At 39.0% G+C, this 24192-nt stretch overlaps 2 protein-coding genes across 2 annotated transcripts; one reads left to right on the top strand and one right to left on the bottom strand.

Moving 5' to 3' along the window:
* Positions 1–198: 198 nt before the first annotated feature.
* LOC108040877 lies at positions 199–23845 on the bottom strand. Its single transcript, XM_017118536.2, has 9 exons — positions 23631–23845; positions 11784–12079; positions 11131–11409; positions 6957–7110; positions 6129–6396; positions 5957–6060; positions 5143–5509; positions 4873–5082; positions 199–4807 (listed from the first exon to the last, which is right to left on the bottom strand). The coding sequence occupies exons 2-9, from the start codon at positions 12049–12051 to the stop codon at positions 2777–2779; spliced, it is 3681 nt and encodes a 1226-aa protein (XP_016974025.1). The 5' UTR covers positions 12052–12079; positions 23631–23845; the 3' UTR covers positions 199–2776.
* On the top strand, positions 18118–20393 carry LOC108040794. Its single transcript, XM_017118404.1, is given in 4 exon segments — positions 18118–18583; positions 19222–19296; positions 19364–19630; positions 20044–20393. Coding segments are annotated over 4 exon segments (1017 nt in total). The 3' UTR covers positions 20253–20393.
* Positions 23846–24192: the final 347 nt, after the last annotated feature.

Genomic DNA, 24192 nt, shown 5'->3' with positions numbered 1-24192 from the left:
GTTGTATGTAGAAAATGCCCCTCTACTTTGGCCGGATTAATCTTCATTATAGTTAATTCCGATAATGCTTGAGGAATAGGTAGAGTAAGATGGTGGGACCACGCCTTCGGTGCTCATATCGGTTATAAATCCGTGAGATAACTATATCATCCTTGAATCCCTCCACATTTTTTTTTGGGGCGAATCCACAAACCAAACTTTTTTTTTGTTAAAACCCATAAATATTTATTCATGAATATTGTTTTTCACTTAAAGTTACATTTTAACATAATTATTTATGATTACTCGTTTAGTTATTGGCATCTGTGGAATATGTGTAATATTTGCTTACACTTTTAATTTGATATAACATATATTTTTGATTACCAGAACAGCAAAAATGTTATACAACTATATTAATAAGATATTTTGTATAGTTAGCCCCCGGTTTTTGCTTTTCAATTTTGTTTAAAGGAACAGAGGTGAGATTTTTTGATTTTGCATTTCTTCGATAAATTACTGTGTAGCCGTTCAATTCTGTCTGAAAGTAACTTTTCTGATTTCAAAACCCTGCATAGTACTTTTGATTTACTGAACTAAACTAACATAAATTTTACAAAGGATTCGTGGTTATGGATAAGAGTGTTACTAAATGTGCTGTTTGTTCTTTCTTAGTTTTGAATTCAGTTATCTACTCTTACATATTTATTCGCTTAAAATGCATACATCAAATAGTTTTTCTGCTTAAATTTATTTGACTCGATTTATACACGAGTTTTTATTGTTGATCATGCATATTATAAATGTTTACATTGAGCTGGTGGGTTTTCCGGTTGATGGGTATTATTTCAAGATTTTTCCGTTTTTGGTTTATAGGGATATGAATTGCAGTTATTTGATTACTTGCCTAGCGTTTTCGAGTTTGATTTAAACATTTTGATCTATTCCGTTGGCATCCCAAAGTTTCATATAAAATTTGAAGCTCCTTTGTTCAATGTTTAAAGTAAACTCTTCTTATTTCACTATTTTATACGCCAATTGATTAATATGTTTTATTTTAAAATTATAAATATCTTGTCGGAATTGACAGTTTATGTTTTTGTGTTTTAAACTTGTGACTTAAGTTAGGTTTGAGCAAATTGCGGCATTACATTAACATTTATGTGGAAATGCTTATGTTATTATTTATATCTTTTCAAACAGCCATTACATATTTCCTTATCTGTATTTATTTGATAATTCCATCTAGATTACGTTGCAATTTTCATTTTACAGGTACACATCCAGTTTAACTAACAAACATGCAACATCGATGGCCTATTATTCCATATCATTTAATGTCTGATTTAATGTTCTAGGTTCTAGGTACATATGTATGTATGTAGGCTTGTGTCACAGCTACTGCGCTAAACAATCAACAACAACAAACTCAAATTACAACAATTTCAATTCGCATATTAATATATATTCCTGTTTTCAAGTTTTTACTTACGCCTAAAGTATGTTTGACACAAATTGAAAATTACTTTGAGCCGGAGCAAATTATTTATCACACATTTTCAGGGGTTGAATTAAAACTTTTGGTTTTCAATTGAATGCGTCAAAATTTGCAATAATATATTATCAAAATAAACTAAAAAGCAATGGTAATCAACTTAAATAATTTCTGAATGAGTGGTATATTAATTTTCCCAACTAACTACAGGTACAAACACATATAAATATTTACGAATATTATATTTGTTTCTATTTTTGTATATTTTAATATATTTATATAATTTATTTTCAACATGAATACACAACAATGGTTATATAAATTCTAGAAATGTACTTGTAATTATTGTTTTTTTTCTTGTTTTCTCGTGAGCATTTTTTCTTATTAGGCTTAGTTTCCATCTACTCCACACACATAAAACATTTCTAAATATTTGCCTTAACTATACAAATGCACACAAATAGGGATTTGATGCAACTTGATTAACATTTAGGTACATGAGTCTCTCGTTAGCACAGAAAACATAGAGTACAGTGAGCACATAGATACACCTTACATTTACAGATTAAGGTTTACTTTTTTTTTCCGGGTGATGTATACAGATCTATAAACAAATGTACGCACTTATAAAACGGAAAAATACCTCCGCCCTCCATTGTTTTTGTCCCTCCAAAGTAGTCTTAAGAATATTTGCAGTAAAAAAAACCAATCAAATGATCTCTCATTTGTATAAATTGATTAGTTGTAACCTTTGTATATTTGTATATAAATTTATATATTTTTAAAACTCAACGTTTTCCATTGCACTTTCAACATTGCTCTCGAATTACTTGTCACCCAATTACTGGGTGTCCAAGGGGATATACACACACAAAACTAAACAAACACCAGCAATCCTGACCTAAATCCTACGTTAACTTTTTCGGTTATTACAATCGAGTCTTTCCGCCACCGTCCTGCCATCATCATCATTTGGAAATTAGGTACTAAGGAACAGCTATCCCACAGTGATGACTGATAAATAGGTACTTTCGCATAGGAAACATGAAGGTTCGTTCTGCCTCTCTCGTCTGGCCAATCCAAATTAAATATCTATAAAATATTTGATTTTACTTTGTGACCGTTTACATAATTGCCTAATTAAACTCTTTACATTTACAGTTTAAATGGGTTGCTTAGCTCGTTAGATACACACATACACATTTATATATATACTTATAAAAATAGTTTTCGATATTGGGAACTGCGCGTTCAACCGTTTTGCATTGACCCAAATAGATCCTACCTGTGAGTTTCTATGGCTTATTTCTTCTTAGTTACTGCTGATGAATTGCCTTTCGTTTTGGCCTGGCTGCCAGATGTTGCTGCTGTCGATGTTGCCGCCTTCTTGCTGCCGCCTGCAGCTGATGTTGCTGCTGTCTTGGCTGCAGTTGCTCCTGGCTTTACCGCGCCAGCAGCAGATGGTCCAGCTTTTGTGGGGCTGGTTGAGCCGGGCTTTATGGGATTCACTGTTGACTTTGTAGGGCTGGTTTCGTTTGGTTTTGTTTTGCCAGCTTTCGCCGACTTTGCTGACATGTTGCTGCTGGCTGGGCCTTTAACTGCCGTTGGATTATCTGTTGTCCTGTTGCTGGACATATCGCCCGATGCGGCTACCTTTCCACTTCCTGTGGCAGACGCAATCGGCTTTGTGTTCGAGGCAGTTTTCGAAGGCGTTGCTTGCGGCTTTGATATTGCTGCTGCTGCTGCTGCCGGTTTTTGGGTGACTGCTGGCTGTGTAATTGCTGTGATATTTATAGCTGCTGACGAGTCTCCTGCACTCGGGTTGACTTTGCCGTTTGTCACACTGGTATTAACGTTTGCCGCTGTGGTCACAATGCTTGTTGCTGGTTTGCCTTCCGACTTGAAAGTGGATAAAGGAGCCGTTGGCTTGGTGCCAGAGTCAATATTTGCTTTTGACACCGATGATGTGGACTTGGCTGGCAGCGCAGCAGCAACAGTTGTTGCTGGTGTGATTTTTACTGCTTGTGTTGTGTTTACCGGAGCAACAGTGGCGACGGTCGTGTCCTTGCCAACAGCTGCAACACCAACAGCTGATGATATTGTCGTTTTAAGTGGAGCCGTTTTTTCCAATTGCAGTACTTTAACTGGAGCTGCAACATTTCCAGCATTTGACGTTCCAGAAGCAATTGCTGCTTTACCATTGGCCCCAGCAGCAATGATTTTTCCAGTCGATGCAGTTTCTGGCTGTGCTATCTTAAGTGGAGCCATTTTATCCAATGGCGCTATCTTAACTGAAGCTGCAGCACCACCATTAAGTGCAGCTGACTCCGTTTTGCCAGTGGCAACTGTTGTTTTGTTATTTGCACCAGCAGCATTTGTTGCTCCTGTCGAGACACTGACCAAAGTTGTGGTTACAACACTTGCTGATATTGTCGTTTTGGCAGAAGCCATTTTATCCGATTGCGTTACTTTAATTGGAGCAGCAACACTAGAAACATTTGCAGCCGTCACCGTCTTGCCAGCGGCAACATTCGGCGCAGCAGCAACTGTTGCTTTTGTAGGTGCAACACCATTTGATGGCGGTGTTTTAATGGCACCTGCAGAAGCAGCAACAGTTGCTGATGTCGTGGTGTTGCTGGTTGCCATTGTGGCTGCAATAGTGGTTGCTACTGCCGCCGAATTGACTTTTGTTGGATTCTTTTCCCCGCCGCCCGCAAAAGTGGACATTGTGGTGCATTCGCGTCCACTGCTCAATGTTCCTGCAGCCAGGACCTTTGTGGTGGCTGATTTATTTTCCTTTTCAGCCGGAATAAGTGGCTGCTTGCTGGGACTAATTTCGGTTGGCGACTTGTGAGTGCCATTTTTGGCAGTTGTCTGTAGATTGCTGCTGCTGCTTTGTTTGCCCATTGTTTTTGCAGGACCTGGCCGCTTGCCCACAGTTGCCAATGGCAGGCACTCGACATCCACATCCACATCCAGAGTCAACTGGTTCTCTTTCTTGTTCGACTTTTGCTTGGGCGAGGGAACGTCCTCGATGAGGATCTGGGTATTGGTCACTCCGTCGTAATTCTGGCTCTGGTAACGCTCGGCATGCAGATTGACACAGGGTCTTCCGGCTGGTCCCCACTCGGCGGTGGGCTGCAGCAGGTGCTTGATGCGCTCAGCGAAGTTGAGGTTCTTGGGCGCCCGCCAGATCTCCTGAAAGGCCACCAGGAAGATGACCAGGACGGGCAGGAGTCCAACGATCCAGCCCACTGCATCCGCCCACATGGGGTACACATAGTGTCCATACTTGGCCGGCTTGTATTCCACCCAGTTAAAGAACAAAATGAACTAAAACCAATAAAATAGATTATTAAAAAACTTCTGTACTAAAAAAAATCAGAATAAAAACTCACCAGAAGAGTGGCTGGGGTAATGTAGCGCCACATGACGCCCCAGAAAAAGTTCCAGAACCAGGATCGCTTGCCAATCATTCCTTGGATGTCGTTTAGGAACCGCTGAGATCCATAGATCCAGGCAATCAGAATGCACTCGGAAATGGCAATCAGCAGAACTGACCAATTGGCGGCGTACTTGTCCATCAGTTGCAGCCAGTACATGCCACTCTACAGAATAACAAATAAAAGTAAATTTCAGAGCATAAATTACTTTTTACAAATACCCACATTTGTAGTAAAGCCCAGGCCGCCGATGTAGCCGAAAATGGCCACCGAGAGGACCACCCAGATCTTGTACTGCCGCAGGTTGGGAAACCTGTCCAGAATCGCAGTGGTGACGGTCTCCATCAGAGCGAACTGAGAGTCCAGTCCCAAAGTCAGGAGCATCACGAAGAAAAGAACTGCCCACATGGGGGAAACGGGAAGGCGGGTCACCACCTCCGGATAAACAATGAAGGCCAGACCTGCGCCCTGGTCCACCACCTTCTCCACATCCACGTTCAGTTCGTGGGCCAGGAAGCCAATAATGGAGAAAATCACCAGGCCGGCAAAGAACGAGGTGGCTATGTTGCAGAAGGCCACGATCAGTGAGTCCCTGGATAAAGATTTAATTTTATTTTTGTTTATTAAATATTATTATTAATTGAATATCTTCTAGAAATATGATTAATACATGTAACTTACTTTAAGTTCGACTGCCTGCATTTATTGTGCAAGCAGCTAAAGGAGTTACTTTGATTTATTTTACTTTATTCAGGAACAAATCTATTTTAAATTATTTTGTCACTGTGCAGGCTGTGATACTTAAAGTTAAATCGCTAAAACAGTAATTTCATTGGTAATGCAGTGCAATAATTCCCTAATTTGTTATAAAGCTTATGTGGCTATACTATTTCCTCAATTTAATCATGAATTTCCAGAATAATTAAGTCTGTAACATAGTTAATAATGATGAGTTTAATCCCCTCTAATAAGCTTAAAACCCTGTTTCCAACAAACCTGGAACTGTTCTAGGAAACCATCTAAATAATACTGAACTTACTTGTAGCAATTGTTGGAGAACTTGTTGTAGGACGAGAGCGTGATTAAACCTCCCCAGGCCGGGCTCAATGCGAAGAATATCTGGACCGCAGCATCGCCCCAAACCTGAAAGAAGGGTTGGCAAATTAAGGCCATTCCAGGGAAAAAGTTTATTTGCCAAGTTCACCACCCACCTGGGCATTGGCCAGCTGCTTCCAGTCGGGCGTCAGATAGAAGATAATGCCCGTGCTGGCGCCGGGTAGAGTCACTCCCCGGACGAAGAGTATTACCAGGACGACGTAGGGAAACAGGGCCGTGAAGTAGACCACCTTGCCGGAGGACTGAACCCCCTTGCACAGGCAGAGGAACACAATCGCCCAGGCCAGGAAGAGGCAGGCGGCCAGTGACAGCTTAATGCTGCCCGTCTCCTCGATGCCCTTGGACAATCCCAGCACAAAGTTGCTGCAAAATGAAAATTCACATCGAAACTGTGGTTACAAGAGGCTGGGGGAATACACACCAGTAAAACGACTAAGCATTCAATTTACATTTAATTTTTGCACTTTTTTTTACCACCATTTATCACTTTTATTGATTTATACTGTAAGCAGGTTTTTGACTAAGTTTGTGTATTGATCTTTTAAAAAAATATGTTAACAGAAATGTTGCTACAGAGTAGTAATTTAAATCAGTTTAAAAATGTGTATTGAGGTAGGGCAATATATAATATAATATATAGATTTTATTCTTGAAATCTTGGTTTGGGTTTAACCACAATAAGTAAATGCATTCCGTACTCTTGGCCAGTTAAGACCATCTATTTTCTATTAATGATTAATAATCTTAAATCAGGATGTTCAATAGTTAGATTAAAGGTTTCTGTGATATCCACAATTATGTTATAAAAAACCAATTGGATAGATTTTAAAATCTTTTGTCGGTACTTTGTACGGAACTATGTATGATAAGGATCGAATTTCATAGATTATTTTCTACACCTATAACCCTTTTTTGATACCCACTTGAAGTACTCCTCGGCAGGTGGGCGCTTCAGGGCGACGAGGGCCAGGGCGGTGATGTTGTTCTCCGCCGCGGAGGTGGCATTGTGGCAGGTGCGCAGGTAGTAGGTGCCATTGGTGGCCTCGCACTGGTCCGCCTGGGCATACGAGAAGCAATCTGCAAGAGACTTAGGCTGTCAGCAAGTTGGAATCCCTCTCAATTATGCAAAAAGGGCCAAACAGCATTTTAATATTTATGAACTATTTGTCGGTTGGGCTGCGTTTAGGGTTGTGCAAGTTTATTTTCTGTATGTCCGGCTACATAATTAAAAGGACAAAGTGGCAAATCAGAGGAGAAAAGCACAAAAGAGGCAGGTCCCAACAAAAATGAAAGAGTGCGGCAAACACAAAAAAGGGTCTGGGAATGTCAAAGTCCTTTGGCCAAAAAGGGTTGGACAAAAGGTTCTCGCAACTTTTAACTTTGGCTGAGTCGGGGGAGGTGAAAGGTCAATAGCAGAGCAATCTGTCTTGGGTTCCTGTTTGTCAGGCGTATTTTTCGGCTACAGAGTCCCTTCGATAGCATTTCGATTTGAGTTGCAATCAGGCCAACTACAAATTGTGTTAACCTGAACTTGTCATCAGCTTAATTCCAGTCTCACAGAAGTCGAAATTTGCAGTTCTGGATATGGCATTTGACTTATGTGTGCTGAGTGTCAAAAGAGTGAGTGGCATGGGGAATGTGTCACCACCAAAGTTTTTCCCCCAAAGAACCACAAAATGACTAACTGACAGCTGAGTTGGAACTTGCATGTGGATGAGGGAAAAAGAACATGGTTGTCAAGCCCCAGGACATTACTGTTTGCAGTACTTAATTAACGTAATAAATTTGATTGGGGAAATGCAATATTTTGAAAACAGAATTCAAGACAAGCACAAGTTGATTTAGTGAAAAAAAATCATATTTTTCTACGTACAATCAGCGCTTGTTGAAAAACATCACTCATCCGCCACATTGCCATTTCCCCTCTAAGCGTAACCTGAATAAAACCCTGGCAATTATAGACGAAACTCTGGTTCAGAATTAAGGTTGAGCAACCCCACCACACACATCCATCAGACCAATTCATCAGCTTCATTTTTCGACGGGAAAATAAATTTGAGAACAATTTCGTGTGGCTGGCGGTTGGTGAAAAACTTCAAAGTGTTTACACGCCGTTTAATTTGCCTGTCTGCATCTGTTTGTATTGCAATTAATTTGATTACACAAACACACACACACACACTCGCGTATTTACAGCCCCTAGATGCGAATCATATGAAATAAATTTTATTTGAAAAAGAAACGAGGACTGCCTAACAAATTCAGGCGGTCTACACATTTAAATAAATCCTTGCGAGCGAGGGTGTGTTTGTGTGTGTATATCCTGGTTGCAAAAGGATACACATGCCCCGACTTTCTTATTCAATTTGAGTGCTACGCCTGGCGCAGGAAATTGGTCTTAAATTTTGTGACCTTTAAGTTTGATGGCAAACTTTGATGAGTTTGTTTCGGCATGAAAAGAAAACGAAAAACGTTGGAGTTTCAAGTTTACAGGGCTAATAAATAAATTGTAATACTTCAGCCAAACACCGTGTGAGCTCATTTACGTTATTAGCCACATAAAAAGTCCATCCAAATATTTACTGAAAAAAAATATAAACATATAAGTAAGTGGAAAGGCAAACAGAGTGCGACATTCGATCCAGAGACAAACAAAGTTAAACACATTTTAATCGTGACACTAAAAGTAAACATTTGTCATCTAAAACAGCACCGAACAGACGAGGACAAAGGCGGCCAACGACGAGGTCAGAGATGCTGCCAGCATCCGAAGGAGAATCGAAAAGTGTCAATAAATAAAATCCTTAAGAAATTGCTTGTCTGCCGTCGCCAGCCGTCTCTCTCTCTCTATATATATACATAATATTTTCCTCTACCGTACTCAACTTTGTATCTTAAGAGCTTAGGGAAAAGCCTGGCCCAAGGTTGCCGCTCGCACTGCCAGCGATTGAGTGTCAAAAACAGTTAAGACATAATTGTTTGTCATTTTAACAATTCCAAGCTGCCGTGTTTGGAACACCCCAGAAGGTGAAATATGAGAAAAAGACGCGACGGGGGATTCTCAATAGCATCCATTATCGATTTCTGAGCTACCGCAAAAGTAGCGGAAATGGCAGCTAACATGCGACCTCTGCCTAAGTCTGATTTTATTTCCGAATCCCTGGCGAAGACGATGGCTCACTTTGGTTTTCTCTAATATTAACTCATAGCTATACGTTTTGAGTATAGCAAATGGCATTGGTGGCTGCGGTAACATTTCCAGAGGTCATTTAACAGGGTTTCATAGCCCTGATTTGGGGATTAACAGAAAGTTCCCGGCAAACTTTCCCAAGAAAAAGTAGAGTATTTATATATGGCACTAAAAAAGGTGTGAACCTAAATATAACCTTAGCCAGCTTAACTCTAACTTTGTGAGAGTTTATGACAGGAAAATGTTGGCAAAAATAGACAGATTTTAGCAGATTGAATATAGTTGAAAACCTAATTTATCTAGCTACGAATTATATTACTTATCTATTAAACACAAATAATGAAATAATAATAATACTATGCGTTTTGGTTATTCCCTGTTCTTTAAGCCCTCTTAGAATAGCCACACAAAGAGGTGGCTGTGGGTGGTTTCGCTTTCTTGCCTCATGCAAAACTTTCAATGGCACTTGAAGATAGTTCTCGCCGCTCTTCTTGTTCCATGTTATAAGACCGAGCCACTTGAGGATGTGATTGCGTGAGTGGGCATATCTGCATGTGTTTATATCCTGCGAAGTTCACTAAGGTGTCCGTCATAAAATACATTAAGAAATAAGTACACCTTGCAAATCAAAGTATGACAAAATAAAATATCTTAGAATATCCCAAATTAACAAAAATACGCTTCACTGAATACATTTTTAAAAACCAATAATTTATAATATAATTTTATATGGCAATTGTTATATTGTTATCCTTAACCTTCTAAAATCTTGTGAATGTATTTGGTTTAATAGAAGTCCCAACATTTATTAACTTTTTCTGACATTGAAGAAACTTAATTTATGCTGAATGTCTTTCCGGTAAATTCTCAAAGTTCAACTGAATGTGGTTGGGCTGCCATCATTTTTGACCTACATACAAAACTTTTCCACGCTTTTCCGGGCAAGTATGAAAAGTCTAACCATCTTATGTTCCAGAATCCCGGAAGAGTAGGCGTTCAATGGTCGTTAAAGATTTATGTGTTACGCGTGGCGGAACGCTTTAAAGTGCCGTGTGTTTGTGTCCGGGCAAGGAAATCAAAAGCAGACTTAGGCATTCGCAAGGAAACGCCTTCCCGGACTCACACACACACTCAAAGACGAGTCCTTACACGCACACTAACAAACACACACACTCACTTGCAAAGCGCTCACCTTACAATGTCAAACGAGGCACAAAAACAATTGCCTACTTCAAGGCGCCTAGGATTCCTCCATGCGTTATTGTTCCGCTCCTCCATCTTGTTTATTATTATAATTCTCAGCGAAAGTTTGTTCATATTTTTTGATTGTTTGCGTGTGCGTGAAGGACGGAAGATGATGTGCCTGGCATACACATTTCTCGGGGCCAAATGATGTACTTTTGATCCCCCGTGGAATTAGGCTAACTTTAACTATTCGGATACTTCAATGGGAACTTATCGTGTTTTTTTTTATTTAAATTTTCTTTTTTGCAATGCTTTGCAAATTTCCTTGGAAGTTTCCCTTGAAACTTGTGTTTCTGGATTGTGTGTGTTTATCTTTGCCTTAGTTCCTGTCATCTTCGTTGTCCTGAATCAATTGTCTCCGGGGTCTGCTGGTTACACAACCATTTTCCTTTTCCCCACTTCCCATTTTCCCAGCCATGTGTTTTCCCAACCGAGCCACGTGCCGCCAACGGACACAAACAAAAACAAAGCCGTAGAAAAGCAAAATAAAATTCCACTTTTGACAGCCTGCAATTTGCTTAATTTATTACCCGAAAAACGTAACAAAAGATAAGAATCTGGCATCCTCTGTCCCCCACTGTTTTTCTTTTTTTGTGTCTCGAGTATCTTGGCCTATTAATTAATTGGAGCCATCATATTATGTCCCCAGGGGAAAAACTCACACTTAGTGCTCCAAGCGGGTTCGCAATTCTGCCACGGAAGCACCGGAGCGAACGAGGCGAACATGTAGAAGATGGTCCAGGCGATGATTAGGTTGTAGTAGAGCATGACTATGGCGGATACCAGGATCATGCCGGTTCCCAATCCTCGGAAGAGTGGGCAGAACCTGCGATAAACGGCCACTGGACCCAGGGCGGCATATTGACCAAAAGATAGTTCCATAAACATCAGCGGAAGTCCGGCAATCACCAGCATTATGGTAAAGGGAATGAGGAAGGCACCTGAAAAAAGTAAAAATAAATGTAGTCATCAAATTATGATACAATTGAGATAGATAGTTGTAATATTTTTGTTAATAAATGAATAAATGATACATTTTGTGTTTGGTAGACATAAATTATTTCTTATTAAGGATGATATCTGTCGGTAGAGTTTCTTTTATATTTCGGAGTATCTGGTAAAGATAGGTTTTTTCTCTGTTGAAGAGGTTTCTGGGAAAAAAATATTTCACTTTTGATTGGAATTTGATTAGACGGGCTTCCTTGTAATATAAATTTTTCATGCAGAAAGTATGATTGTAATTTGCTTCCATTCTTCTCAGAAGTAATATTAAATGTTGAAAATATATTATTTTATAAGCTTTCAGTGTACCCACCTCCTCCATTATTGTAGCACAGATAGGGAAAGCGCCACACATTTCCCAGACCCACGGAATATCCCAACAGCGAGAGCAGGAAATCAAAGCGACCCGTCCAAGTGCCACGTTCATGCTCCGACTCCGCTCCGATTCCGCCGCCGGCTCCTTGGCCAGATGCATCCAGTTGGATTAGGGCCGTTCCGGAGGCACAGCCACTGATCGCCGTCGAAGGACAGACCACGCCTCCTCCGCCCCCGGCAGCTCCTGATTTGCTGCTCTGCCCCATTTCGGTGGCAGTTCTGATCTTTGTCCCGCTGTAAAATATGCAAGTATTTGAGTTCATTAGATAGCTTTTGCAGGTGACAACCAATTGGCCAACTGCCAAATTTCACAGCTGGCCAAGAGCTCTTAATAAAAAGCAGAAAAAAGTACACTTTTTTCAGCTATGTATCATGTTGATGGATTATATTGACCTCGATTCAACCTAAATGGAAACAATAAAAAAAGGTCAGGTGGTAGTTTAAATTAAGTTAGCTGCAGTATAAATTAAATAAACATGGTTGCCCTAAAACTATTTGCAATGTATAAATAAGTCCAGATCAAATTGAAAGGCGTATGAAAATATCCCACTAACAAGCTAATTAGTTGGAATAAGCAGATAAGCCACAAAGCTTCTAACTTCTGCTCTTAATTTGCATTTATGTTGTATCCTGGTAATTGCTTTGGTAATTTGTATAGTTATTTATTTCCCTTTTTGATGTTCTGTTTGTATTGAGTTGTTCTATTTTACTTTGATTTCTACCTTGATTGCCTTTTTCAACAAAAACATTATTCATCAGCCATAACATAAAAATAAAGTGTTTTAATTGCATAACAACTTTTTGACAAATTTAATATCCTTACACCATAATGAGCTTTATATTTAATGCGATTAATAGGGAGGGAAACAGAAATATTTTACAGCTTCAAAAGTTTTTTTTAAATGTATAGAAAATTACTTAATTATATTTTGAGTGTGAAGATATTTATTTAATTATCGAAAGCGGAATTTATAATATGAAAACATGTGTGTTATTTGTTGCTTTGAATATGCTAATTGGAAAAAATTAAATTTGTATTGTCAGAAAAATATTTGAGAAAAATATTTGAGAAGTATTAAAATTGAAACTAAAAAGTTTAAATACAAATTCTTCTTAAAGCGCTAAAAGCTAATTACCTTCAAGATGAATATTACACATCTAAAAATACTTTTTCATTGACTTAAGCCAGCTAATTTAAACTTAATCCAAGTTCAATGGATCTAATAGCGGCAAGCACATTTTGTAATTTCCGTTTCGTTAATTAAATACACAGAGACGCCTGTTTTTTTGTATTTTTTGAATGGTGGCGAGGATAAATGAGTTCTCAAGAAAATGACGCGCCGTCAATGGCACTTGATGCTGGGCGGCACTCACACTTGTTCACACCCACCCACACTTACGTTTTCAACCACCCCCCACCATCACCCCCACCAGCGTGCATACGAGTATATATAGTATACATATACTATATAGTCCAACTGTCACACTTTCTGTAGTGGCCATAACATCGTGTGATGGGATATGTGATGAGATGTGAGAGGATTTTCCTGCCTTTCCGCACTGCTTGAGTTTGCTTGCCTGGTCACGTTTTTTGTGCCATTTTACTTGGCTGAAATGGCGATGTTTTTTTTATTGCAATTTGTTGACAGCCTCGTAATTAGGCAGTCAAATGTGTATTTAACCAAGTGAGTGTGCCAATGAAGCTGTTAATGTGCCAATGATGATATCAGCGAACCTGTGAAAATGGGTTGAATCGTGGGAAATGCCAGGGAATTTCAACTCGGAGTGAAAAACGCCGCAGGGCAAAAAGGAAAAAACCACAAAACCCAATTCCCATTGCCATTTTCTAGCAAGGTTGCTCTGCTCCTGGCCGGGTTTTCTCGTTCTCCCTTTTCTGCGGTCCAGCATTCCGCCTGCAACTATTTCTGCCCGTTCGCAATGCCAGTGGCATTTGCTTAGCAAATAGTTCCTAATGATTCCCAGTCCAAGAATGCGATTCAGCGGCGACAAACAGAAAAAAAAAAGAGAAACAATAACAATGACAGAGAAACAAACCAACAAACAGGCAGCGAACTAACTGCAGTACAAATAAACATTTAGCTTTGTGCGAACTTTTCGGGAAATAGTTGAATCACAACCGTCTGACAATGAAAATCGAGAGGTGGCAGGCGGAAACGCTAAAGTTTCCATTGAAAAAGCGTGAAAAGTGCCAGGAAAGTTTTGCATCGCATCGGTCAGGTGAAAACGAAAGCATTTTAGCGCCCAGAGAAAATCTATGACAAGTCCGAGCAATCCGACTATTCTGGGCACGTAAATGGAGAGTCTGCACAAACAATTGGCATTTCGTCGGTAGGTAGAACAAGTAACTGGGTTGGGTTAGTTTGGCCAACTGAAATGCAAACTCTGACCAACTTACTGTTCAAATTTATGTATGAGACTTGATTGAAATAGCACACTCGCTTGGAGCTTTTTATTTGGGGTTATTTACGAAATGGTAAACCAAAAGATTGCTTAAATGCTTGGGTTGAGGTTTTAGGTCACAGTTGATTTAGCTAAGAGCTTTTAATTTTAAATAGATATATCTGCAAATTGCTCTGTTTAAAGTAGATACCTTGAAATACTTTTCATGCAGCATATTCTATATTTATCTATCCACATTTAATAACTGCAAGCTAATATTTGTGAGTATGTGAAGCATAATTCAGATTAATTTCCTTGACAGGCTTCGTTGCATAACCAACTGGATTTACTTGCATTGTTTCGTTCTACCAGTGCTTTGTTTAAAAGTAATTACTTTACCTTGTCTCAAAAACAAAGACATGGCATCTGAAGCATGGTAGCTCATATGAAAGGGACTTAAAATGTTAAATTAATAATGTTAATAAACCAATTCAAGGCTCAATGTTTTTGTTTCCAAGACAAAGGCATCGATTACTGTTACCACGGCAGTGGAAATTAAAGTTGTTGTGTCTAATATAGTATATAATAACTAGGTCAATTAGAAACTTGGTTGCTTTCAATATTTTATTTATGCAAACATTTTAAAGTTTTATAAGTTTTTTAAACTGCATAAAACCCCGTGAGTTTTTGTTTTTCTAATTATAAATTAGCCTATGGCGGGGTTGCCATAGCTGCTTTTGAAGCAAGCTCAAAGCTAAGTCAAATCCTTTTTAATAAAACAACCAATTAATAATTAATGTGCAACGGATCAGACATGTGTTAAAGCGAAAAAGGATCTAATAAGAAGAGGAGGGAGTTGAACTCCCACCCTACTTTCCATCCCAATCTCCACCCCCCAAACCCCTCGCTCTTTGCCTTGTTTGTGTTTGGTCAATTCGAGTGTGAAAATGTTTTCGAGCTTCAGCCGTCGCTCGCTTGTTTACGCTTGATGAAAACGAAGGGGCGTCGGTGGGTGGGTTGCATTTAACGACCTTGGGAATGTGCAATGCAGTCACGAGGGGGCGGCGGTGGGGCACCGCTTACATGAGCTGCATTCTAGTTTTCCTGTTCTTTTTTTTTTGCAAGCAATCCGCCGACAGCGTTTTCCGCCTTTTGGCATTTCATAATTTTCCCTTTTTTTGACATTTTTATGCGAAAGTTAAATTTCCCTGGGCCGGGAGCCCAAGGCGAGACAAGGGACCTTCGTCATCGTCATCGTCATCGTCATCATCATCACCGCCTCATCTGTATTTTTTGTATTTTCTGTTGTTGCAAAAGTCACGGCAATTATGAGGGGGCAAACTCGGAGCACTTGAACTTGAACCCACGAAGGCTGCCCACAAGCGGCTAACAAAGCAAGTGGGGTGACCTTCGCCCCGTGGGTGGGGTGGTGGTGGGTGGTTAAGTTTTAGGTGAATAGGATATGTAAATTGCACTGATAAAAAAATTGGATTGTCTTTGAAGATAATCAGTCAATAAAACTAGGAATACTTTAGAGCTTCTACAATTATTTTATTTTGATGTTTGTATTGAAATAAACGAAGATTTTTTAGTTAATCGATAGATATCACTTTAATATTGTTTTAAGTTTTGAATTTCTAGTTGATTAAGATGGAATATAAAACAGAGGGCACAGATTGGTACATACTTAAATTCTTTGAAAAGTGTTTTAGAAAAAAAAGTCTGGTTTAGACACCTTTTCAATTATTATGTGAAGTAAGTCTTTGACAATGTAATTTAATCAAACTATTTTATTTAAAATAGTAAGTTTAAAGTTGTTAAATGCCTGCAGAACTATTTGAGGCATTCGTACAACTAAAATTGGTTGTCCAATGACTGAGTGATGAACATCAAAGCCTTGAATAATTATGCAGTACTAAGTGTTGCCTCTTCAAAAAGTGGATGCAAATGAAACCATCAGGATGAACAAAAAAGGCAGATGGCCTCTTTTTCCGTAGTTGGTGCCGTTCAATGTGCCATTGGTGCTATTTCAAGTGCTCGACAGGCAATATCGATTATTCAGTTTTGCGGGAGCAGCAACAAGACCATCGGCAGAGGCCAAAGCACACGCATACAAATTTGTCTCGATGCAACAAAGTTGCCTCCATTCCAATGCTTTCCAGGCCCAAAGCCCAGATCCCTCGGAAAATGCTTGCGGAGAACAGATTTTCACGTTCTATTGCATCTCCGCTGCTCCTCACTTCAGGGTCCTTCGCTCCTTGGGGTCCTGTCCTGTTCCCCGCATTAAATATTCATCTACTTCGTCATCGTCTGTCGTCCTTCGCTGTCATCGTCCTGGTAATCGCAAATTCAGCGCTAAATCACAATCAAAATGCGCGTAAAGTGGCATTTCAAGTGATTCTCCTCATTTTTTTTATGAATTTCAAATTGCAAATCATTTCGTTGATTAAATTGTTGAAAATGTAAGAGTAAATTTGTATTGCCTGTGGCCTTCTTAGTTCGATAAAAGTATGGTTTTTAGGGTCTTAGTAAAACACATACTTGAGTTCTTTAAATAGGAATGCACTTTTTTTTCAGACACTAATTGAACTGAATTAGAAAATATTTTAAGTGGATAACAAGACCTCGTCATTAATTTTCAAAGAAAATTGATATAATGGCCTTGACCAGTTTACAAATTTGAAATTTAATCTATATCCATTTATAGTATCACTTTTCTTTGCGCAATGTCACGACTTTAATAATTAAAGGTACACACATTGTCCATTAGCCTATTTTTAAATGAATTGCCCCAATATCGATTAAAAATTACGCCAACTAAAAGCAATTGTGTATTTAGTCGCCTTGAGGATATAATTTTTGGAATTTCAAGTAGTACAGTGGAAAATTTAATGCATGGGAGATGAGTGTGTGAGAAATGAATATACAAGGACGAAGCGAGACAGCTGGCGTTTAAGTGAATTATGTCTGCAAATGATTTTTTCTTGTTATCCAGTTTTCGCAGGATTTTCCTCTTTTCCTTTTGGGTTGTCACCTTTGCATACATTTTCATGGTTTTGAGTGCAGCTGAATGTCGGGTGTGTTGTGTATGCGACCTGTTTTGTTTTTTACTTTAAATTTGCAATTTAAATGTAATTTCTCAGGGCAAATGGGTTACTTTTTATTTGGTTTATGACAAATGCACACCGAGGCAAAGCGTACAGATTTAATGCTTTCAGACAAGTGGGAGGAATCGAGGTGGCAAGGTGAAGTGGGTGGTGGGCAGCGATGAAGGTCATGTACTCGTTGAGATAGCCTATGTATATACATTCAGAATCCAAATAAATATATTTATATATATATAATATAAATATATAATAATATAAAAGAAAGTTATCCATTGGCTATTTAATAATTTAATTGGTGGAATCACCTTTCCTTGTTTTTTTACAGTTGAAGTATTTGCATGTATAGTTTGAAAAATTTAAGTAACGGAGTAAGAAGGTTAATTTGTAGCATATAAAAAATTCAAAAAATACTTTAATGCTCAAAAACATATTCAGTCTGAAAAGTTTTTAAAGTAGTTTTAAAGTATGTAAGATTTTAAAAGGCTTTCGTCTATAAATTTTACATCAGAAGTTACCAAGTCTGCTACACGAAGAAAAAGGGGATTTGCAAAACGAAAATTTTGCTTTTGGCATTTAAATAAAAAGAAAATAAGCTTCACTCCGATTAGCACTTGCAACATTTTAATTTGCACAGAAGTTTGCAAGCCGATTGTTATTATTCCACGGCGATGTCGCCATCTGTTTGCAGCTGCTTTCTTTTCGTTTGTTTTGCCATTTTCAAGTTGTTTATTGTGCGATGGAAAGCATGGGAAAGACATTAACAAAATGTCTTTGGCGCCGAGCACTCGATTCATTTTTTTCATAGTTGCAATTTTCATTTTATTGGAGCAATGTTATTGCTCTGAGATTGTGAATAAAAGCCAGGACGCTCTGCTGGCTGAGGCTCAAATAAAAATCCTTCTGCTGACTCTCTTGGGTCTTGGCCTTCTGATTCTTTTGGGTTGTTTGGGTGAGTTTTAATGATTGCCATTCCGATAATCAACTCACTGAGCGGAGATTTCCGATTTCCTTCGCTCAGGATGTATTTGCTGTTTCTTCCGGATTCCGCAGGCTACGCCATCGACTTCCGATGGCCTCGATGTCTATGCCCCGCGAACCCAGAGCATTGTGTGGCCCACTTTGCCCCAGGAGACGGCCCACATCCTGGAACTGACCTTCATCCACACCGCCAAGGTCGGCTGCCTCTGCCACAACTGTCGCTTCGCCAGTAACTCGCTCTGCGTCGAAAACTGTGGAGTCATCCCACAGTGTGCTTAGAAGTGTTCATCTTTTGACCCATTCACTTTATTTTGGATGCTATTCGAATACATTCAAAAAAGCTACAACTTACTGCCTTATCTTAGGAAATAAAATCAAGTGAATGTCTCATTTAAAAAGCATAAAAATATAAAGTTTTAGTTTTTGGGGTTGAAGAGAATGCGCTTTTTTAAATTGTATGTATTTAGTTTCCCAAGAATTATAATTATGTGTTTAATTAAAACAGTATAAAATATATTTGTATTTTCTTTAAGCCCGTCTTGGATTTTTTTTATGGAACTGCGAAACCATAGATCTAAGTTTAAAGAACTATTGATTCCAAAATCATTGCATTTCAAATGAGTTTTTTAAGAAAATATTTAAAGAATGAAAGTTATTAAAGTCAGTATAAATTACTTGCGCTGAATATTTATCTATTGCAGAAAATTTCGCTGATTTATTTTCCCTTTAAATAATATTCTTCTACTTAAATAAATCAATTTAAAGATGTTTATTTTGGCCCGCAAACAGCTGTTTTGTTGATAGTATTGTCGGGGCCCGAGTGCTTTTAGTTTGTTCAGTTGCATTGGAACAATCGGCGGAACACCATGATTCTGTTCGCCCAAAGCAAAGCTGCCAGGTGGATCTTGCTGATGGTCACCTCGATTTCCCATTTTCACCTGGCCAAAGCCAATGAAAATTTTACGGGTAAGTGCACTTTAGAATGCCCCCGTGGGTCTTTTGATTGTTTTTGTTTTTTGGTATTCCCGGAAAGACTTCGACTGGCTAAATGAGACGCAGCTGCTCCAGATGTTTGAGTACGATAACGAGAACGAAAACGAAAATAACACTACTGGGAATTACACGGAATCCGATGTGGAAACGCCAGAGGAACTGGAAAACTTAAGCGGTGGTCAAACGGTTGCAAATAGGATCATCAATGCTACAATTGAATTTCCATTTGAAGAGCTGAGGAAACATCGGCACTATGCTCGTTTTGTCTTCATGGTTTTGATTTTACACATTGCCGTTGTGGGAGTTGGTAAGTTGGCATAGATTTGTGGTTCAAATAGGTAAGATAATACGAGACAAGATTTAAGCTCAGTTTTATCAGTTGGTAAGTTAACCAAATATTTGTTAAAAAAATATTCAGCAATATTAGTATTTAAGGCTCAATCATAATTAAAACCGACAATTAAATCTTGGTTTGCTTTTAATTCTTGAACTTTAAAGAGGAATTACTAATTGTATTTAACAACTTAATAAAAAAACCTATAAACTCCTGAAAATCTAAAGCGATGCACCTCAGTCATTTATTACTTTTAACCTTACATTTTAAACTCCAAACTGTTTAACTAATATTTATCTTATCATTTTTCATTTGATTGTAATGGATTAAAAGTGAGTGAATATTATTAAAAATGTCTTAATAATTTTTATACTTTTTATGAACAGGCATAACTGTCTACTGCTGTGTGTTCTACAACGTCAGGACCTGGAAAAAGCGGACGAGGATGGAGGCGCAACGACGTCTGCAACTGACGAGCCTGCAGTCGCAGCACATTCCCAATTCCCGGGATTGCCCGTGCCACGGATGCGTATTGGCCAGGGAAATGCTGCAGAGTTTAATCATGCAGCAATTGCAGGAATTGGCCGAGTGCTGACCCAGAATGCCCTTTTTGGGAAAGAACTTATTTGTCAAAAAATAAGAACGCAAATCCCATGCATGAATTTGGCATGTGAATGCAACCTTCGAATGACATTGATGCTGATACAAGTGAGCAGATATCTGTAATATGTTTGCACGTGGCTGAATTACACTCGAAAAAAGAATTGTAAGCTAAAAAGATCCTTCCCTCCTTACTTATATTTATGATAGAAATTCCCATTCATAAATAAACCATAAGATATAAAAGATGTAATTCAAATGATCCCACACATTGGGAAACTACTTAAATAATATTTAACAAAATTCTGTGTAAATTTAAAAAAATTTCAGTACGATATTCTCCACTTGTGTGTACCCGATGTATTTACCCAATCTGATTTGATTTTCATATGTTGCATAAGAGCGCGCTTCCCTTGAAGGAACCTCACGCTTAAATGGACACAAATGTCAATGTTAGCCGCAAACAACTAACACAATCGGCCTTCCACATCCACATCCACATCCACCGATATTGGCAGTTGCATTGTCAGGGAAATGCAACAACAACTGCGGCGGAGAGATAAAGAGTGAATGGAGCGGAATATGTCGGGGAAATCCAGGGGAAAGGTTGTGCTGACATGCACAAGCAGTTTAACAGCTTATTGCTGTAGCCGTGGCTAGCTTTTCCTGACCCCAATCACCTTCAGTCCACCCATTGCAAAGTTCAAAGTTCAAAGCATTTGCTGTCCTTCTTTAGTTAATACCGCACGTTGCCATTAATAAATACAAGTAATTCATTACACCTTTGTATTATACTTCCTGCCAATAATTGGAATTGTCATCAAGGTTTGCTGTGTTCCTTTAAAAACTAATAGAGAGATTTAACTTAAATATTTTTAAATCATTTTATACATTTTTGAAAAATGAATTTTCTTTCAGCACCACAGGCAAAAAAGGTACACCACAACTCCTAGGATGATCAATTCACCACCTTTTTCCCCAACAAGTTTCCCGGACGATAAGTCAACACATCCACCACATCGCGTATACGACATGGTTGACACAACACCCACAGCCAAATCTAGCCATCCATCAGGATGTCTTAAGACTAATGCACTGGATGCCATGATGTCACTGATCACTTTTTTAGTCAGCTCGCTGAAGTTTTTATTGTTATTTGATTGCGATTTAAATGTACACACAAAAGAAAAGCACTCGGAGCCAACCGTAAAAAATAACAAATAGCTAGGAAAACAGCAAAAAAAAAAATATCCAACAAAAATGGAAAAAACCGCCTGAGCCCTGGCAAACACGCACAAAACACGGACAGGCCAATGCCAAAAGCCCGTACGCGAAGGAAACAACGCACGTTCATGCCGAACAGGAAGGAAGGCACAAGGCACACAGGAAAAGGAACAAAAAGCGATACAAGGAGGGGGAGGGGGATGAGGGGGAAGGACCCTAGCAGAAGAAGAAAAGTGCGCGCCAAGGGCAAGGATGCTAAGGTAGCGAGAACAACGAACAACCAGCGAACAACGCAAGCAGCCACGACAATAACAAAAGCCACGACAGCCACAGGAGAAAGCCAAAATAAAATTGTAGATGTTCCAGGATTTACTAAATAAAGAAATATAGTTGCGTTATAAAACAATATTTGAAGTCATGTTCACGAAGTAACTCTTTAATATGGCAAAAATTAAAAAAGGAATTGGGTATACAATTTCAGAAAACCATATTTCTGTAGAAAACCAATATATTCTTTTGTACTTTAATTTGTATGGTTCAACCGCCAAAAACTGTATTCAGTTTTTGATATTCCAGCCATTCAACTTTTAATTATATTTCCAGTGACTTGTCGTGATTCAGAAAACATATAACAGTTTAATGATTTTCAATTCACTTATTTAAATATAATTGAAATTATATTATTCCACTTATAGAAGCTCGACTGTATAACAATAAAAAAAAAACTCAACATAGACATTCCAATAACAATGAGGCAAGAAAGCGAAGAAAAGAGGCTGGGAAAACTTAGGCAGAATGAGCAAAAGGATAGCAAAAGTAGTAAAAAGTTATCGGGACTCGGCCTCAAGATGCCGCAAGGAGTCCGGGTAGAAATGGGTACTCAGCGGGTGGAAGCTGGAATTAATTTTGCGTTCATCCACGCTTGGCTTGAGCGGAGAGCCAGGATGAAGGGGTGAGGTCTGAAGGCACCACTCTTAGCCAACTTGTGGCAAATATTTGCTCAGCCCGAAGTATCCATTCGGCCCGGAATTGGATGCACCTGATGCCCAGCCAAGCGGTTGCAATTGGGAGAGACGGGGGGCGGGGAATGGGGTTTACCAGATGTACATGCAAATTTATTGAACAAGTTACTCAAAAGAATGAAAATTACGGTTTCAATCAGGTTTTAATCTAAGCTCAACCCAAGCATAATTTGTGTCTGAAATCAAATTGCAATATGCTTTAACTCAAAAGAGTTTCCATTTGAAATCAGGATATATATTTGATATGGCACTAATAGTATTGAGCTTTCAAGATGTACAACTTCTTGTTAAATATGGTTCCATTTAAGTCTTAATTCCTTTTCAAGTCATTAGATAGTTTTACTTCGCTCTTATATCTAAGTAATCCAAAATGAAACCACAGCACGGAATAAAAGATCAAATTCTCAAGGTTTAAATGGAGGTCAAAAAGCAAATCGCTGAAACAAAAATTGTTGAAGACAATTCAGCAATAAACAGCTATTTAAGTATTATTTTAATCAATAAATATATACCTATAAAAATAGGTTTGTTTTCTAACTCTTTAAACAAATTGATTCCCTAAAAACCTCATCACATTTTTGGCGTTAAATTATTTAAAAGTTATCTTAAGTTTTGTCTTGAGTTGAATGTTAACTTAAGTCAAGTTAAGTCTTGTTGTTAAGTCCGGGCAAACTTTCCCCTTGACCCAAGGCTTTATTCCCCGAAAAAGTATGCTTTGAAAATGTAGCAGGTAGCAGTTGCTGCGAGTTTTCATGGCCATTTCCAGCGAATGGCAATATGTTCGCTTTGGGTCTCCGGTGCAGCAGGAGGCAGCTCGGATTGAGGCTGGTCAGGATGTCGCGATGTCGAGACGTCAGGACGTGGGCTATAATCAGGCTGCATTAACGGTGAATTAACCAGACAATGCAGTTATCCCGCCAGCAGGATGTGCGACGGAATGCCGTCTAATTAGGCACGTCAACGGGTCCTGCGGGACCTTGGGGCAGGCTTTGGCTTTCTACTCACTCTCGTCGGGCTTTAATTGTTTTAAATATTTACTGGCAGGACTCGAAGGACACTCCCACCAATACACACACGCACACGGCACACACACACACACACACATGCGTACATTACGCGGGACTTACACAATTAAAAATTGGCTTTGGTTTTTCCTCTCCGATTTTCTTCACTTTTCTGCACTTTTTGCCGAGGATCTTTTTGCTGTGAAGCTTTAGCGAATGTAACAAGGTAGAATTTCCAGACGAAAGTTGTTGTTTTGCGTGGTTTGGTATCCCTACTGTTGTTGTTTTTGAGTCTGCTCCCGTGGGTGGATTGAAAATTACGGGCACTTGGAGCGTCCAATTTGGCGGACAATTCGAAAGCAACTGAAAGTGAAACGGAAGCAGCAGCAGGAGAATTCCGCTGCCAGTGTGGGTGCGAATTGCGAAAAGTGAAAAGCGAGAGAGAAAAGCGAACGCTTTTCCTTTTGCGGGAGCGTGAAAAGCTCTCGAAAGCGTAAGCTCTTCCCACGCTCGCTTGCCATAAAAGTTTATGGCAGCTGCTGGGCACTGCTTTTGATTTGCAATGTGATTTACGGCCCAATGGAGTGGGAAAATGTGATGCTGGCGAAAAAAAGCCAGTGGGAGTGGTAATGCCATTAGGGTCACTGAAAAAAAACTAACCTGAAAGAAGCAGAGAAGAAATTAA

Source organism: Drosophila rhopaloa, unplaced genomic scaffold (genome assembly GCF_018152115.1).
Source record: "Drosophila rhopaloa isolate 14029-0021.01 unplaced genomic scaffold, ASM1815211v1 contig_115, whole genome shotgun sequence".
Classification (NCBI taxonomy): Eukaryota; Metazoa; Arthropoda; class Insecta; order Diptera; family Drosophilidae; genus Drosophila; species Drosophila rhopaloa.
The sequence above is the reverse complement of the archived record's forward strand: the minus strand, read 5'-3'. Positions and strand labels throughout refer to the sequence as shown.

Excerpts from the sequence above, each read along its gene's own strand:
- LOC108040877 (XM_017118536.2), bottom strand. The coding sequence starts at position 12,051 with ATGGGGCAGAGCAGCAAATCAGGAGCTGCCGGGGGCGGAGGAGGCGTG. Across the intron at positions 11,410-11,783 it reads GTGCTACAATAATGGAGGAG|GTGCCTTCCTCATTCCCTTT; the intron begins GTGGGTACACTG and ends TACTTTTTTCAG. Across the intron at positions 6,397-6,956 it reads CCTGCCGAGGAGTACTTCAA|CAACTTTGTGCTGGGATTGT; the intron begins GTGGGTATCAAA and ends TTCATTTTGCAG.